General features: G+C 47.7%; 1 protein-coding gene across 11 annotated transcripts in view; it reads left to right on the forward strand.

Moving 5' to 3' along the window:
- SEC14L1 (SEC14 like lipid binding 1) overlaps nt 1–10,087 on the forward strand; it is a 57,682-nt gene extending 47,595 nt beyond the window's left edge. For 10 of the 11 annotated variants that reach the window (XM_066381313.1, XM_066381321.1, XM_066381322.1 and 7 more), the window contains 8 exons: nt 665–735; nt 1,441–1,612; nt 1,914–2,048; nt 3,902–4,036; nt 6,002–6,253; nt 7,365–7,543; nt 7,847–7,948; nt 9,580–10,087. In XM_066381313.1, coding sequence (XP_066237410.1) covers nt 665–735; nt 1,441–1,612; nt 1,914–2,048; nt 3,902–4,036; nt 6,002–6,253; nt 7,365–7,543; nt 7,847–7,948; nt 9,580–9,595 — 1,062 coding nt within the window. In that variant the 3' untranslated portion in view covers nt 9,596–10,087. Of the gene's footprint in view, nt 1–664; nt 736–1,440; nt 1,613–1,913; nt 2,049–3,901; nt 4,037–6,001; nt 6,254–7,364; nt 7,544–7,846 lie in introns of all 11 variants that reach the window. The other variant, XM_066381320.1, reaches the window with a different exon arrangement.
- Nucleotides 10,088–18,554: the final 8,467 nt, after the last annotated feature.

Raw genomic sequence — 18,554 nt, forward strand, 5'->3', positions numbered from 1 at the left:
CTAAATAAATGTCTCCTTTGTCCCTGAATCGAGGCTCATCCCCTCTACTGCAGCCTCCACAGTGTGGGAAGTTATGAAGAGAACACAGTCCTTAGACTAAAAAGCAAAAAACTAAAAGGCTTATGTATAATTCAGTTCTCCTAAAATATCCACTGTTAGCATTTTGTTGTGGATTCTGTTAGCGTCCACCACTGTGTGTGCTTACACGTGCATGCAGGCATGTCCACACGCACACATGGGTGCAGAGAAATAGTAGAAAGGTATGGGTGCAGGACAGGTTTGTTATCTAAACAGTGTTCCCTTTAGTTATGCTTAAAGTCAGTCTGACATTGCCCTTTCTCTTGGCTGCTACATGTGTTGTTACAGTGTCCCCACTTAACAAGCAGTCACCACTGCTTGTCCAGAGGTGCTTGTTCTGAAGACTCAGAAGCAGGTCACTCCCTCCCTGCCTGTCTGGTGCCTCCTCCTGTGACCTCACTTTGAGGTAGTGGTTGCTTTTGCCACAGAGTGAGAGTCTTTGTCAGGGATATGTTTTATGTGTATCAGAAAATCTGAATAGATGACTGTTTTGGTTTACAGGCTTCCCTAGAATATATTATATTATTGATGTGGTAGTGTTACCTTCTTAGGCTTACATGGAGTATTTGTGACCCTTTGTGCGCAGGTTCTCTCCATCAATGAAGAAGGGCTACGACGATGTGAAGAAAACACGAAAGTTTTTGGCAGGCCCATCAGGTAGACATGAGATTTTGTTTTTTTCTCCAGCTTATTGAGAATATGACTTTACATTTCTAGCTGATTTTTAGAATCCAAATCTGGTTTGATTTTTAGATCCAAATCTAAATAGTTGACTGTTTTTCATAGTGTACTAAAAGATCGAAAATAGATACATGTGTCATGTGGTCAGTTAGGAGGGACATTGCTGGATTTGGTATTTCTAACCCCCTAGATATTGCCCTGCCCTCAGTCTGAGTGGGTTGTCATTGGACTCTTAAGTTCCGTGAGGGCAGGGCTCTGAGGGTTTTGTTCATGCTGTGTTCTCAGCTCCCAAGACAGTGCTCTATCAGAGAGCACTTGTGGCGCTGCACATTCGGGCGCAGAGCCTGCCCCATGAGCTTGCTAGGAGTGGCTCCGCCTGTCCAGCAAAGCATGTGCCTCGCTTGCTGGATCACTTGGTGTATCAGACCGAGGATTTTATTCATTGTCTATTAGCTGCCAATCACTTTGAGGGTGCAGGGGTTGGTCCCACCACACTGATTTCATATGTCTTAGACAAGCAGATAGAAGTGTAGTTCATAACACTGTAATTTTAAAAACTGGAATGGAATTTTTCAAAAATGGATATAAATGACGATTTTATAATATTAAAGAGAAAAAAATAGCTAAGGGACCCAGTTTGCTAAGTATCCCCTCTTGAATAACACATCTGCGCACCTGCAGTTCGTGGACCTGCCTGGTGGACCTGGAGGGACTGAACATGCGCCACTTGTGGAGACCTGGCGTCAAGGCCCTGCTGCGCATCATTGAGGTGGTGGAAGCCAACTACCCTGAGACACTGGGCCGTCTGCTGATACTGCGGGCTCCCCGGGTGTTTCCTGTCCTCTGGACACTGGTGGGTTAGATGCTGGTTTGCAGCGACTGTTAGGCAGACATGCATGCATTCATATCCATGTGTCTGTGACTAAATCCTAGCTAGTTAGGGAAAAAACAGTTAACATGGAAGACATAAAATTTCTCAAATTGTTTAGGAAAGAAAGAATTCCTGAGTGTCCTAATGTCATGCAAATGGACTTGACAGAAAAAGCATATCAAGCTCAAATTCTCTTTCCCACTCATAATATAACCTTAATCTCTGAAAATGAGACAGCCAAGCAAAGATAACCATAGGATCACAGGATTTCTTTTATTGACAGGTTAGTCCATTCATCGATGACAACACCAGAAGGAAATTCCTTATTTACGCGGGAAACGATTACCAGGGCCCAGGCGGCCTGCTGGATTACATCGACAAAGAGATCATCCCAGATTTCTTGGGCGGGGAGTGCATGGTAGGTACTTAGGCAGGGGCTGTGCCTTCAGCTACTTATGAAGAGGAAATGTAATGTTGGTTTGCACAACTGATCTTCAGAACTTTTAATTTGGATTATTTTTGTTTTTATTATTTTTGGCTGGCATCTCTGAGACCCACCATTAAGTAATTTCTGATAACACGCACATTTCCTCATCATTAAATATCAGTGGAAATGTGTGCTAGAGTCTAATCTAACTGCAGCTTGGCAAGTCCCTCAGCTTGGTAGAAATCAGATTTTAACTGTTTTAGAGGAGCTGTGCATTTTTTAAAAACACTATTAAAAAATCAAAGTGATCCTCAAGATTTTCCCACTGACAAATTAGGATAACATTTTAAAGGACATAAACGAAGGGAATTAGTTCTCTTTTATGTTACTTGGGATTTTTAATACATTGAGTTGCTAGATTATCAGGCAAATGCCTCCATTTCTATACCCTGCACTGTGATGAAGGAATCAGAAGTTTAGTTCCCTAAGGACCTCACAGTCTCGGGCTCGCTCAACCACCTGATAGCAGGGTGAGGGGAACTGAGGAGGCCCAGTGACTTGCAGAGGGACGGCTGCAGCCAGTGGGAAGTCATGGCATCATAAGTCAAGTTCTTATTAGAGAAAGGATCTCTCTTATTCTTCACAGCAAATAAAATTATCTGTCAGGATATGTACATGCATATCTGGCTCATGTATTTACCTAATGAAGTGGGCTTTTAGGAAAATCTGGATGGTTACAGGAATTTAAACAGTGTTTGAATCCAGCTCCAAGTTCATCAGTTCTGCCATAAAAAATTGCCAGTGTATCATTGTGCTGTGCAAATGACAGGTCCCTCACTTTCCAAGTGCCCATGACTAGGAAACCCTGAGGTCAGGTTTGTGGAAGCCCACAAGTAACTCATGTTACGTAAGAGAACCGCTTATGCAGTTGCTGCTACGAAAATGAGAACTGTAGCAGGAGACTGGCCTGACTCGTGGCCAGTGCTGCTTGTTTGTCACTGACTGCCGTGACATCTTCACAATGGGAGGGTCCTTATAACTGAAGGAAGTCACCATGCTCTGGCCTGTGAGACTTCCTCTGCCTTCTGTGCTGCTGTCCAGGCTGTCACAGAGGTGGCACTCACTCTGCTTTCCTGCACGAGAGCATTTCACCACATGTCATTGTGAAGTCTTCCAGCGTGACGCCATTGCTGTGATGGGGTTTAGTCACGTTTGTTTTCTGTGTGATCACTGCCCAGGACTGATAATCCGGGAAGCATTTGGATTTTATGAGTTGTATGAAGTCACTGTGTCAAGGTCAGTTAGGAAATTTATGAAATGAACAGATTCTGATTCAGTTTAACCTGTTTCAGTCAATCTCTTTTATTATTTTTTGGCTGATGTCAGGACTGACCATTTGACTTGAGGTAGACATGGAGCTTTCATTGTTGATATGTATTTTGACTGTAATTTCCTATAATAAAAATAATGCCTATAAGCTGCTGAGAATAAACCCCTTTCTTAACATAATGTTTCCTTTACAGTGCAGTATTAATACTTGTCATTCTCATAAAAACCAGAGATCCTTTCTCTAATAATTGAGCCCAGCACTCGTGCACATTAATGTGAATTCTCCGGTAAATCAGCTTCGACTTAGTCTTATTTATAGCAAGACACATGCGTCTCATTGGGTTCTGACAGTTGTGTTGCTAATAAGTATCACAGAGTGTTTGATACACGCTGGGTGTCCGTTCCCTCAGCAGCACAGGTTTGGCCCTGCTAGACTGTGGCTCACCTGAGCTTTGATGCTCAGGGAGGGCTGTGCTGTGTTTGCACAGCTTTCATGGCCATGTTTCCCTTTCCAGTGTGAAGTACCAGAGGGCGGGCTGGTGCCCAAGTCTCTGTATCGGACTGCAGAGGAGCTAGAGAATGAAGACCTCAAGCTCTGGACCGAGACCATCTACCAGTCTGCCAGCGTTTTCAAAGGCACCCCACACGAGGTGCGCCTGTGGGACGGGCGTGCGGGATGCTGGACCTCCTCTCCCTGCAGAGTCACCAGTAGATCATCCCTGTAGGGTTCAGTTTAGAAGAATCAAATGCTTTGGCCAGCCTTTGTCTTTAGACTTTTATTGGGCAAGCGTCTCAGAACTGCAGGTAGCTGTTCCCAGGCAGAGCACCTGGGGATGAGGCAGCCCCTCCCTCCAGCGCACAGAGACCCGAGCATGGAGGTGTGCATGGCAGCTTGACTTTTAGGTTTATTTATAATTACATAGGAATTTCATTTTTTGTTTTTTGTTGACTGAGTTTTATATTTTAAAGGAATGTCCCCATTTTATGTTAGTCTAATAGAAGAGAAATTTCCTGTTTTGCTGTCACATTGTAGTGCAGACAAGGTTTTCCTATATTTTTACATACGCTATGTGTCCTGTGACATTGTGAGTGACCTGAGATGCAAAGAACTCACAACTGAGTTGCCTTTTCCTGAGCCCCAGTGTGAGATTGTGGCTTCAACATTGAGAGGACGGCAGCACTAGGCAGTGGCTTTCAGAGAATGGCCTCCTGCCACAGCAGCTTGCCATTTCTGCTGTCTCCCCATATGATCTGCCTGTAATTTGTGGGACAGGTGGATACTGTTGTTATGGTTTCAATGGGCAGAGATAAAAATGTGGTGTGCCCCAGTCAGATTCTGTAGGGAGTCTCATATTTTCATGGCTGCATCTTAAGGATTATTTGTATTTCTTATTTGGAGGCTAGTTTAAGAAGATAGTTCTTGTTTTTCCTTTCTGAAGTTACCATCAACTCTTGTTCGTGGTGGAGAACTTAGTGGCACACTATGTTTTTTGAGTCACTGGCTATCTGTGAAAATGGGTAGCTAGGGTTTCTCTGTCCGAAAAGTTCATTTCTGCTTTGAGGGTTAAGTAAAGCACAAATCAAGGACAGTGGCGCCGCCAAATGAAGGCTGAGTTAAATGTCCTGTCATCAAGGCAGGAAAGAGGGTGCCTTTCAGTTGAGGGGTTAACATCTATGAGAGCGCTGCCCTGGCGACCTACTTTGCAGGAGAGAGAGAATGCCGAGTGGTTAGGGCCACTGTTATTCTTAGACATGACTTTGTGCTTTATGGAGCCTGCTCTTTACTAAAGTTCTGAAGGGGTGTTTCAGCAGAAGAAGGGTAGTGGTGCAGCTGAAGGAAAAGCGCGCTCGACAAAGCAGAGTGCTGAAGACACCGTGCAGAGGGAGGCTCACAGGCGCACTCGGGGGCGGAGGGAGTGCACAGGCCCTGGCTTCTGCTGGAATGTTTTAGTGAATATATAACTTTGCACAGCTGGTTTTAATTCTCATGTCCCTCCCATAGTAATCTTTTGAAAGTACAACTTGGATAATTCCCTGCTGGAAAACTTTATATGGGTGCCATATAAAGTGTAGATTTTAGATTGGCACTCAACCCCTGGCCCTTCCCCCACCCCCATGCCACGTGGCTCCCCTACCTCCAGCTGCCATGGTCCCACTGTGAGCAAAGGGGCCTCCCTGGCAGGGGGTGGTTCCTCCTTCTATGTGCTCTTCATTCAACTCCTACCTGCTCTGGGCCTACCCACGGCTCCCCAGCCCAGAGCAGTCCATGGGCCCACTTGTATACCCTCTCGACTGATTTCCTGTTTGTATTGTTGAGACGTTTTCACAGCTGGGACCCAGTATTTTAGAGTCCTGTCTAAAACAGGAAATCTTGGATTGTGGGTGTGTCTCATGAAGTGCGCAGAGCAGGGCCCATGACCTGTAGCGGGACCCAGTGGTGGAGTGAATGAAACTGAGTGGGAACCTGGTAGTTGGTTATGAATCTGTGTGAAGGACACGCTGATAGGACATTTCTCCTCCCCTAACACACAACTGGGCTGGAAAGCCCCATGAGCACACAGCAGCACAGCAGGGTCCTTCACTGCCTTGGTGGTTGATGCAATCTCTTCTTCCAGATTCTCATTCAGATTGTAGATGCCTCTTCAGTGATCACTTGGGATTTTGATGTGTGCAAAGGGGACATTGTCTTCAACATCTATCACTCCAAGAGGTCACCACAGCCCCCCAAAAAGGACTCCCTGGGAGCGCACAGCATTACTTCTCCAGGAGGGAACAATGTGCAGCTCATAGACAGGGCCTGGCAGCTGGGCCGGGACTACAGCATGGTGGAGTCGCCTCTGATTTGCAAGGAGGGAGAAAGTGTGCAGGTGAGACCAGCGGGAACACTGCTCGGCAGTTTTGTCTGGAGAAGGGTCAGTTGCCTCCTTCCTGCCCTGCACAACTGGCACTGTCTGCAGGAGACCTGATAGAACTGTCTGGTTCTATTTCTGATCAGAATGACTCAAGGAGCCAGGGGAGTCTTAGGAATAAAAGGACTCAGGCCTGACTGGTTTTACACAGAATCCATGTGTGTGAGTCTGAAGTGTGTGAGTTTTCTTTAGAAGTATCTTCACAAAAGCCACCTGGGAGGGAAGGGAAGTCACGTGCATGCACAGCTGGGTTTCACAGGACTTCCACCAGCACATCTTTGACCGTGGTCTATTTTTCTCCTGCAGAGGAAAATCACCCTAAATAGTAGTGAGAAGAACAAGTACTTAGGGGACCATAAAGTGTCATTACTAAGCATTCTAATTTATCTGAAAATGCTCCGTCAGTTCATTGTAGAATTTCAGCCAGTTAATTCTGAGTGCTTATGCTCAAAATGGCAGTTCTTGGCTGCTCAGGCCTTCCATAATAGACACATAATTTTGCTGCCTTTACAGTTTTTAGGGATAAGACTGTCAGTGTTTTGGTGGTCTTAGGAGCAGAGTATAAGAAACTCTTATTCAGTTTTACAATTGGATATTTTAAGCTATATTACAGTCTTTAATTCCAGAATTAATGGAGGAGGTATTTTTCACAGAGTGACAATTGGTTTTGATGGACATCCTTTTACCCCAGAATCTGCTAGTAAGATTATTGGATATGTGTCAGAAAGCATTTCCTGGTTCATATGACCTTTTCTGACCCCCTCAAGTTTGAGTGATGGGCCCGCTTGAGCTCTTCTCTCTGGCCTTCTTCTCCATACGCTGTGGCGGGTCCTGGGGCAGAAAGACTCAGAGTGTCACTCCCCGTGGCCTTGCCAACACTTAGCAGAGGCCTGGCTGGGAGCAACCCTGATAATGAACCAAAGTAGCAGGCCCCTCACCTGTCCAGGTGGTCAGTGACCACTGCAGAGTCTGAGTGGACCCGGAGACGGCTCCCTCGGCTTTGTCAGACCCACATAGGACAGGGACTTGTAAGGGAGACCTCCTGAGCCATCTGCCTGACTCGTTCCAGGGCTCCCATGTGACACGGTGGCCGGGTTTCTACATTCTGCAGTGGAAGTTCCACAACATGCCAGCCTGCGCCACCACCAGCCTGCCCCGAGTGGATGATGTGTTGGCCTCCCTGCAGGTGTCCTCCCACAAGTGTAAAGTGATGTACTACACCGAAGTGATCGGGTCTGAGGACTTCAGGTATGAGCTCCTGGCATGGCAGAGGGGCTCAGCCACGACAGCAGGGCTGGGTACAGGTAGAAGTGACCTTTGGGCCATTTATTGTCCTCATTTCACAGTGTCATCTGTGTGCAAGGGCAGTGGGAAGTTTGTCCCTAGGGGACCCTGCCCTGCTGCATTAGTGCTGCTGGTGTTGGGGGGAGTTATAAAGCGGGGGGGGGGGCGGGAGTGCAGAGAGCAGGGCTGTGGGAAGCTGGCAGGACAGTGTGGGAAATGGGCGGCACTCAGGCCTCATGCCTCGTTCCCTTGCTGTGCTGTTTGCAGAGGTTCTATGACCAGCCTGGAGTCCAGCCACAGTGGGTTCTCCCAGCTGAGTGCCGCCACCACCTCCTCCAGCCAGTCTTACTCCAGCTCCATGATTTCCAGGTAGTGCCGCAGTGCCTCTGCCTCAGACAGCCCGAGCACTCCACCGCCCAGCGGCCGCAGTGCAGACTCCTCTTACCCTTAGCTAGCAGATAGCTCTCCAGATGCTAACTGTAGTCATTGGTCCCGAAACTCTCTGTAACCTTTAACGCAATAGCCATAGATTTTGTATACAGTGTGCACAAAATCAAACCAGAGCACAAGGGCTATCTTGAAAGAAAATAGTTTATATTACCAATTAAGAGGTTGACTTTGTCTCAAATATTGAAGCAAAAATCTTTCGCATAACCTCCACACTGTTGATTAGTGGATGAATTCCTACACCATCCTTCAGAGGTAACCTACGTGAAGCAGAAGCTGCCAGCCTTTCCCCAAACTGCAGTCCTCTCCTTCTCCCTGCTCTTAGTCAACCTGGCCCACGGATTAAGTGACAGCTCACTAGCTACCTTAAGAACAGACACCACTTAAGTTGGAAGGACTGAGAGGCAGCCTATGGGAACCCACAGCTCAGCGCCCAGGCCAAATGGATCTGCACTTCTCCAGTGGGTGCTGGTGGGTCGGGGCTCCCATGACACCAGGAAAACACCGCCATCATTAAACGTGATTGTGTCTTTCCTCCTCTCAAATCTTTTTGGTACTTTCAGAGCAGGATCTATCTGTGCGTGAACTTGGGTGCAGGCACTCTTTCCCCTTCCTTCTGGTGTGCTGCTCTTCCTGCCTGCATGTGTTCGTTCTGAGCTTATTCCAGATTTATCTCCCCTGCACCCAGACAGTCCTCCTAGGCACTAGTCAGTCACACCTGCCATTCTGAACTGCTTGTTGTTCACTCACTTACCAGCAATCTGTCAGTGTGGCTGCTTCAGAATAGCATGTGGCTTGTAGGAGCCCCGGGTCTTTGTAAAAAGAAGTGGACTTGGGAGCGTGTGTATGCAGGGCAGGGCAAATAGGACCTGCATCCTAGTAACAAGATTTTCCATAGAAACAAAGCAGTTATGAGATTGGTTTGCCTTTTACATTTCCTTTCTGTTTCCATTTACAAAGCCTGGTTTGTCTGGTATCAGTCCTCGTTTTCCAGCTTTTGATTGGAAAAGCGGGTTTTTGTGAATCTGTCTGAATGCTGCGCCAGGTCAGTCTCCAGGACAAAGATGTGATGTGTGATGCTGGGTGCAGCAGGGCTGTGCTTCTGAAGCCCAGTTCTGAAGCCTGTGCCCTGTTAGCAGCGTGTATGACGTACAGAACCTGGGCTGTGTTCTCAGTCTGTTCTGAAGGTGTTAGGTGGCTGTTGGTGAGGCTGGAGAGCTTTGTGGAGGACATGTGTGTGTGGCCCAGAGAGGAGGTGTCGGGAAGGCTTGGAAGAAGTGGAGCAGCCCTCTGGCATGGTCAGTGATGGACGTGTACCTGCCCACACACTGGGGGGGGCGGTGCAGGCTTCTCTTGTGGTTGCTGGCCTCCTGGAGCTGAGCTGTACACCCCCACACACCCCCCTCGCGAGAAAAGAAGTTTCTCACCAGCACCCAGAGGTTTCTGTCCAAATGGCATAGTAGGATTAGTTGCTGCTTCCAGTCGGTGCTTCCCGTGTCCAAGTTATAAGGACCTGAAGATGGTCCCTCTTTCTCTCTTTCTCTGTGTCTCAGATGGCGATTTTGTTGACAGCTGGCAAGAAAACACTTCAGTCAACAATCCACATCACCCCAGGGATGTTTGTAGAACTCTTTGAATCACAGCCATCCCCCCCCCCCCCCCCCCCCAGTCTGAAGATCTGTTCTTTTTAAGTTGACTCAGAAGTGGCACTGTTTTATCTCCCAAGGGTCAAGCACAGGCCCGCATGGATGCTTGCAGGTTCTCATGAGTAACAGTACCACTGTCCCCATGCGGGCGCGGCTGTGTCATCTGTCCTCTCAGTGCCCTGCACTCCTGCAGAAGCTGCTGTCACTTTGCCTCTTCCAGCACTAATGATTCTTTTGGTTTCCCTCTATTACTAGTGTCTTAATTCACTTTTCTCCCTAAATGCATTATTTACATATCAAATTCTGTAAATGTTTTGTAAACTTATTACCTCACTCTGGGTAATACAATACTGATAGTCTTTACAAGATTTTTTTATTGTTATATATAATAAATGTGAACTGTTTAAAGAAAAAATGTCTTTTTTTTTATTGTGATGTCTGCCTGGTAGAGTTTGTCATTCTTTAGAGGCTGTAGAGATTAAAGGAAGGAGAGGTCCTAGAGCCACAGTGTTGCTATTCTAGAAGGCCAAGAATGAGGCCTCACCTGTGCAGACTGTTTCACAGGTGTGGGGGCTGCCCCTGCAGGACATGAAAACCAGTGCTTGCAGTTCCCTCAGTTCCAGAAGACATGTTGTCCTTCTTAAAAACTGCAGGGTCAGAATCAAACACGAATCATGGGATGATGCATGATGCGATGTTTCTTTAGTAATGTACCTTTGGAAACTTGAGCTGCCTTACCCCGGCTCCCCATTGGGGTTATGGGGGCGGCATGGCCCATGTGGGCAGAGCAGGCCAGAGCAGCTGCCCGCCTGCTTGCCCCCTTGTCCCATCAGGACCTGTGAGGTCATTCACTTTCCTAGTCAGCTCCTGTCCTTGGTGGGAGCTGGCCAAGGGACTGGCTGGGATGTCGGTGTGTAACAGGAGATGCCTGAGGACACCCACACATCCCTGGCTTAGCCTAGGTTAGGAGTTTGTCCCCCAGGAGTCTACATAGCCAATGTGCTTCATTCCTGGGCACCGAAATGACTTCCAGGCAACTCAGCCAGCCTGTTCCTGAAGGAAGGGCTTTTACACAAATTCTGTTTGTGCTCTAGTATGTGTCTGCCTATTGTCTTGTCTGGCTGACCTTTCTCAAGCCTGCAGTGCAGCATAATCGTCTCACAGGGGCACCAGAGGCAACCTGGGAAAAAGTGAGCCTCTGTTAACCTGCTGTGCTTCTTGTGTGTTTCAGAGTGTTGCAATGAAATGAATGTCTCAAATGATGTCATTGTGTCTTCACCTTGGGCCACGAAACCTCTAATAATGTATTTATCCTTGAATACATGATGTTTCCCAGCAGAGCCTAAGCTTTGGGGTGTCTTTTGGTTCCCGAGTTGAGCAGAGTGTTCTAAGTACAATGTCATGAAGTAGACTAGTGAATTAGTTGTGTCTGAAAAAGTTGGGGCTTTATAGGCCCTGACCGGTAGCTCAGTGGATAGAGCGTTGGCCCAGTGTATGGATGTCCCGGGTTTGATTTTCAGTCAGAGCATACAAGAGAAGTGACCATCTGGTCCACACACACACCCCCTGCCCCTCCCCCCCCCCCCCCCCCCGTCTCCCTCTCCCCCTTCTCTTCCTCTTCCCTTCCCGCAGCCAGTGGCTCAATTGTTTTGAGCTTGGCCCCAGGCACTGAGGATAGCTCCATTGGAGCGCATCAACCTCAGGCACTAAAAATAGCTCAGTACTTGAGGATTGGCCCCAGATAGGATTGCTGGGTGGATCCTGGTCAGGGCACATGCAAGAAAATGCCTCACTATCTCCCCCTCTCACCTAAAGAAAAAAAAAAAGTCGGGGCTTTGGACAGCTGGGGATTCTGGGAAGATGGTAGTGGCACCCCCATGTAAAAATAGCAACTGGATTGCAAAACCTAAATCCTAGGGACAGCTGAACTATATGTGTAAAAATGGTTAAAATGACAAGTCTGTTGCATATATTCTACCATGGTGAACTCCATAGACATTATTTAGAGCAAAAGGAGGTGATAGTGTGTCCCAATAAACTCTGAGTAGAGGCACAAATGCAATAGTCTTAGAACTCATGTGCTAAAAACAGAGTCCAAGAGCAGGCTTCCACCAGAGCTGGTAGGTGCCCCAGTGCAGGGGAGCACAGGGGCCAGTGGGAGCCTGGCAGATGAACCAAGCCAGGTGATGCATCTTCCAGGAGCTAGTGAGCGCCAGGAGCTGTTCTTGAGAAGTCTGAGCAGCGGCAGCAGTCCAGCTCCTTCAAAGTCCCCAGACTTATCTGCCAGGGTTCCCTTATAGTAAAGAAAAGAACTGCTGGGGGCAGAATAAAACAAGAAGGAAAGAAGGCCATGCTGAAGCAAATGGACACATTTTGTAACCACTGAAGAAGCATCAGAAAGATATCAGTCAAGTCCATACAAAGCTGAGCGTGAGCAGAACAACTGCAGAGCAAGCCAGAAGGATGTGCCTGCGAAACAGAAGTCTTTGTTTTAATGAACTAATATATTAACAAAATGTGAGGCACTAAAGCAGCGGTTCTCAACCTGTGGGTCGCGACCCCGACGGGGGTCGAACGACCAAAACACAGGTCGCCTAAAGCCATCGGAAAATACATATTTATTATACAATACATTTTTAAATAAAATAGGTATTTTCCGATAGCTTTAGGCGACCCCTGTGTTTTGGTCATTCGACCCCCGCTGGGGTCACGACCCACAGGTTGAGAACCGCTGCACTAAAGCATGAAATCAGACAAACGAAAAAATGAGCCCTGGTGCATTGTCCCAAAGCAGTTTGCTGGTTTGATCCCTAGTCAGGGCACTTACAGGAGCAGATCAATGTCCCCATCTCTCTCTATAAAGGGAACTCAGAAATGAGCTTGACCAGGCAGTGGTGCAGAGAATAGAGCATCGGACTGGGATGCAGAGGACCCAGGTTCAAAACCCCAAGGTCACTGTCTTGAGTGTAGGCTCATCCAGCTTCAGTGCTGGATCACTGGCTTGAGCCCAAAGGTCACTGGCTTGAAGCCCAAGGTCACTGGCTTGAGCAAGCGGTCACTTGCTCTGCTGTAGCCCCCCCCCCCCCCCCCCCAATCAAGGCACATATGAGAAAGCAATGAACAACTAAGGAGCCACAACAAAGATTGATGCTTCTCATCTCTCTCCCTTCCTGTCTGTCCCTATCTGTCCCTCTCTGTTTCTGTCACAAAAAATTAAAAATGAATGAAAAAAGTCACTTCAGAAATTAAGGCTAAATTAGAAGGAACACAAAGTGAAAAATAGGACAGATAGTGCCCTAGATTAGTGGTCCCCAAACCCCGGGCCGCGGACCGGTACCGGTCCACAGAGAAAGAATAAATAACTTACATTATTTCTGTTTTATTTATATTTAAGTCTGAACGATGTTTTATTTTTAAAAAATGACCAGATTCCCTCTGTTACATCCGTCTAAGACTCACTCTTAACGCTTGTCTTGGTTACGTGATACATTTATCCGTCCCACCCTAAAGGCCGGTCCGTGAAAATATTTTCTGACATTAAACCGGTCCGTGGCCCATAAAAGGTTAGGGACCACTGCCCTAGAGGAATGAGAGCTTCAAAGGAGGAAAAGTAAATCAAGAAGGAAAAGAAGAGATGAGTGAAGGGAAGCAGAGGGCAAATGTGATGGTTCCATTGAAAGGACGAGCATCTGGGAGTGACCAAAACCTGGGGTAAGTAAAAATGCCAGGTTTTAAAGAGAAAGATCCATGAGGCATCTGTGGGGAGAAATCAAGCTTGTCAAAGTCTGAGCTTTATGCGGGGAGGAAATGGAATAGCTAAGATTTCCTAGGAAAGAAAAGAGTGAACCAGGAATTGTTGTCTAGCAAAGCTAACTCCAGTGCAGAGGGCACATGAGTCTGCATGATGTTGCCACAAACCCTTCCTGAGGACTCTGCAGATGCCAGCCTGGCAGGAGAGACACAAGGATGGTGAGTTCTACCTACTCAGCCCTGCATCTTCTGTTTTATGAGGCTGGTCTGCACACTTGCCCTGACAGTCATGGTGCTGCAGCCAGACGGCAAACCCAACCTCTGCCTGGAGGCAGAGAGCCTCTTTTTTTTTTTTTTTTAATTCATTTTAGAAAGGAGAGAGAGATGGAGAGAGAGAAGGGGGGAGGAGCAGGAAGCATCAACTCCCATATGTGCCTTGACCAGGCAAGCCCAGGGTTTTGAACCGGCGACCTCAGCATTCCAGGTCGATGCTTTATCCACTGCGCCACCACAGGTCAGGCTTTTTTTTTTTTTTTTTTTTTTTTTTTTTTTTTTTTATTTATTTTTTTTTTATTTATTCATTTTTAGAGAGGAGAGGGAGAGACAGAGAGAGAGAGAGAGGAGAGATAGAGAGAGAAGGGGGGGAGGAGCAGGAAGCATCAACTCCCATATGTGCCTTGACCAGGCAAGCCCAGGGTTTCGAACCGGCGACCTCAGCATTTCCAGAGAGCCTCTTTTCCAGGAAGCAAGGTGGTCCCAGCACCACCAGGGAATTCCTCCCCTCGTGCCCCCGTGTGGCCTCTTGGGGGACTGCATCCCCACTTCACCAGCTGGTGCGATGATGGCTTCAGCTCTGTCCTGGGTGTCGAAGTCATGAGCAGAAATTCTCCAGCTCTCCAGCTCTTGTGTCTTATGAAATCTGGCCTCAGAAGGGGTGTGCTAGTTAATTTGATGTTTGAATTCAAGCAATGCAGTGAACATGGTCTTCATTAACTAGAGTCACTGTAAAAATAATTGGTATTTATCATAAGAATATTTTCGCTTGGTGTAAGTTCAAACAGAGGAGAAAGGAATGAAGTAGAAATAAACGCCCCCTTCCACCCTGTCCTCTTCCACCACCTCCTGGCCCCTGCCCCCATACCCTGTCCTACTCTCCAGAGACTACCACTGGGACAGTTAAGGTGATCCTCCTAGACCAGTGGTAGTCAACCTGGTCCCCACCGCCCACTAGTGGGCATTCCAGCTTTCATGGAGGCCAGTAGCGGAGCAACCAAAGTATAAATAAAAATATTTAACTATAGTAAGTTGTTTTATAAAGATTTATTCTGCCAAGCCTGACCTGTGGTGGCGCAGTGGATAGAGCGTCGACCTGGAAATGCTGAGGTCACCGGTTCAAAACCCTGGTCAAGGCACATATGGGAGTTGATGCTTCCAGCTCCTCCCCCTTCTCTCTCTCTCTCTCTCTCTCTCTCTCTCTCTCCTCTCTAAAAATGAATAAAAAAAATTATTTAAAAAAAAAAAAGATTTATTCTGCCAAACTTAGCGAAAATTCGACATAAAGTACTTGGTAAGTGATTATTATTATATGCTTTAACTTGCTGTAACTCTGCTTTATAAATTTCATAAAGTAAAGTTACTTTCCCACTTTATAAATCACCATTACTGTGGAACCGGTGGGTGGTTAGAAAATTTTACTACTAACAGAGATACAAATGTGGGCGGCAGGTGTAGAAAGGTTGACTACCCCTGGCCTAGACCTTTGCTAGTCACAAAGAAGCACGAGTATAATTGTGCGTTTTTCTCTGGGCGTGAGAACCTACCTCTGCTTCACCCCTTTCCGTGTGCCTCAGCCGTCTTTCCACACTTCACTGCCTGTCCACCTCTTGATCTGGCCGTTGACCTTTTCAACTTAACAGCTCTCTACTTCTTCAGAAAAGGGCCCCCTGGTCTTCCTAGGTGGTGGATACTTTCTCGGTCACCCATTGCTCAGTCATTCATGTCATTTATTGCTGTTCCTGCAGGCCCCGGGCTCTAGGAGGGAAAGCCTTGTCCTCCAGGCACGGGCGCTGTAGCTTTGGAGGCCTAGAGACGACAGAACCAAGTGCTCAGCCATGTGTGTGCCAGGCGTTTGGCTATGACTTTTTTTTTGGACAGAAAATTTTTATCTTTATGAGATCAAATTTATTGTATTTTCCTTAATAGCTTCTAGGTTTTATGTCTTGTTAGGACTTCCCCACATTACATTCTCCTACATTTTCTTCTGGTACTTTCATGGTTTTATACACACACACACATACACATACATATATTTAAATCTCTGATGCATCTAGCAAAGCTAACTCCAGTGCAGAGGGCACACAAGGGTGTCAGTGTGCATGTCTGCATGATGTTGCCACAAGCCCTGACAATTTTCGTGTAAAGAGCAAGTTGGTGACTTTCGATTAGTCCTAAGTGGTTCTCTGGGTTCTGTCGCTGCAGGACGGAGCACAGTCCCAGCTCCTTGACACCCATGAGCAATCCTCTACAGTGTTTTTCAACTGCTGGCCCATGGACCAGTGCCACCTACAACAGTTAACCACCCTTTTGTGTGAACATTATAGACCCAATAGACAGGTTTTGTGGACTGGCATGAAATCTCTGGTGGACTAGAACCAGCGCAGACCAGGGTTGAAAAGCACTGCTCTGGGGACTGATGTGGCAGGGAGGGAGGGTGTGAGGGAGGAGGGAGTGCAGGTCCTCGGGGAGGGCCCGCCTGCCACTGCCTGTGCGCAGCAGCATGGTTCTAAGTGCTGCAATACTGCAGGAATAGGTCGCAGCACAAATGCAAGGAATTCAAGTGTTCCCCTGGACACTGTCACTGCCTGCCGCAGTGAAGGCGTCTTGTGGGGGTGTAACGAGGGGTCTTTTCCAAAGGACCATGGGTGTCTGTGTGCCTTTGCTGCCCATGGGTGTCTGCATGTCTTTGCTGCCGGCACCCCTGCAGGTGGTCTGCAGCCCCCAGGTCCAGCAGTCAGCTCTCCTGTGCCTGTATTTAGTCGACTGAAACATTGGGCCAAGTCAGTGGTCTTCTGAGAATGAGAGATTTATTATATTGTCTCATTTTTAAACACTTCAGCGTGCCTCCCAAGAAGCTGTTTGATTTGGAAAATAGCGAGAAAGCTGGAAAGACAGTGCAAGAGAGACAAATGAGGAATGCTCTGCTGTCCTGGAACACCAGCTCTGCTCTGCAGGGGGTGGGTTTTGGCCTCTGAAGTTAGTGTACACTTACTTCCCCTGCAGGTCTGATTTCCAGGACAGATCTGAAAGAGGGACATAGGGTTTTTGTTTGTTTTTGTTTTTAATTCAGTAAGAGGAAGGAAGGCAGAGAGACTCCTGCATGCACCCGACCAGGATCCACCTGTCAAGCCCACTAAGGGTGATGCTCTGTCCATTTGGGGCATTGCTCCATTGCTCAGCAACTGAGCTCTTCTTAGTGCTTGAGGCAGAGACCATGGAGCCATCCTCAGCACCCCAGGGCAGGGGGCAACTTGCTCCAATCGAGTCATGGCTGCAGGAGGGGGAGAGAGAGAGAGAAGCGAGAGGGGAAGGGATGGAGAAGCAGATGGGTGCTTCTGTGTGCCCTGACTGGGAATTGAACCTGGGACATCCACACACTGGGCCAACACTCTATCACAGATCCAACTATTCAGGGTCAGAACATAGGTTTTTATGAAAAGAAAACAAAGAATATTGGTTTCTCTGTCTCTGGAAATGCATAGTGAAGGCTTGTAGTGTCAGCCTGCTGGGGCACCTGCCTGTCTCCCAGGAGCCTGGTCACAGAGCTGCGAAGGAAATGAACAGTCAAAGGTGTGGCCATGCTCGCAACCAAGCTATCTTTAGTGCCTGAGCCGCGGCTCCACGGGAGTCATCCTCAGTGCCTGGGGCCAATACACTCAAATCTTGGTCACCTAATGCACTGAGGGTCCACAAGTGAGATGTTTGACCCAAGTTCCCAGCAACAAATGTGTTGAGACTAGCCATTCTGTTTCACTTTATCATGTCATCATCATCAATTAGTACCTAACTAATTGCCAACTCCAAGTGCATGCTGTGTTGTTGAGAAGCAGGCTGCTGGCTGCCCAGCAAGCGCCTTCCCAGTGGGTCAGGCTGCAGTTACAATGTGGACTAGGAAAGGCCGTGGGGAGGGAAACCCCAGGAAGCATGCTCAGGTGGGGCCAGATTTCCCTGCAATTACTTGCTCATTTTCTGTCTAAGAAATGAAATTAGAGTGGAATTTCTTGAAGTATGAAGTAGGGTTTATTATTTATTTGGAGGTGGGGTTAGAAGCATGCATGTGTGTGTGTGTATGTGTGTGTGAGAGAGAGAGAGAGAGAGAGATGTAGGGGTGGCCAGACATACCCTATTGACTGAGTTTGTCTATTTGGAACGGTACACAGATTCCTTCATGCTTTTGTTTTTATATGCCTAGAGTTAGTGACTCCGGCCCACAATATGCAAATCGGAGGGAGATTGCATGCAAATGAGCAGAATATTGGTTCTATTTTCAGCCTATCTGCCTCCCTGGGATGGTGTCTGACAGCGCCAGCTGGATTTCTTTTTCTGTCCAGCATCTGCCCAAGCCTTAGGGTTAGTGCTGTGTCCTGCCCAGGAGTGCAGCTGTCTTAGAAGACGGGCTGGGCGGCTGTAGAACAAGGTGCAGGCAACCTGGCTGTGGCTGATTCCCTGCCGGGGCCAGGGCAGGACCTGGGGGTCCTAGTCTTTAGCTCTGCCACTAAAGTTGCACGACCTTGGGGAAACTATCAGGCCTCTTTAAATCTTGAGAGGGTTATTCCCTGGGTGACAGGAGCCCACAAGTGTCGTGTTGAGTCCAGCACATACATGGTGAGTGTTCTATAAATGTCAGCTGCTGCACTGAGGCAAAGAATGACAATGCCTTGAAGCAGACTCGAGGCCTTCTGGTCACACACTCGGGTCAGTTCCTTTCTGCGAGGTGATTACAGCTGACTCACTGCTAGGCCCTGAAGCCACTTCTGTCCTCCAGCCCAGCCCAGCTGAGTGCTGTCACAGGCTGGCTGTGGGGCTGTCCCACTCACGCCAGCCTTCACAGCCCACAGAGGCCTGTGTGGTGTTGG

Source organism: Saccopteryx leptura, chromosome 4 (assembly GCF_036850995.1).
Source record: "Saccopteryx leptura isolate mSacLep1 chromosome 4, mSacLep1_pri_phased_curated, whole genome shotgun sequence".
Lineage (NCBI taxonomy): Eukaryota > Metazoa > Chordata > Mammalia > Chiroptera > Emballonuridae > Saccopteryx > Saccopteryx leptura.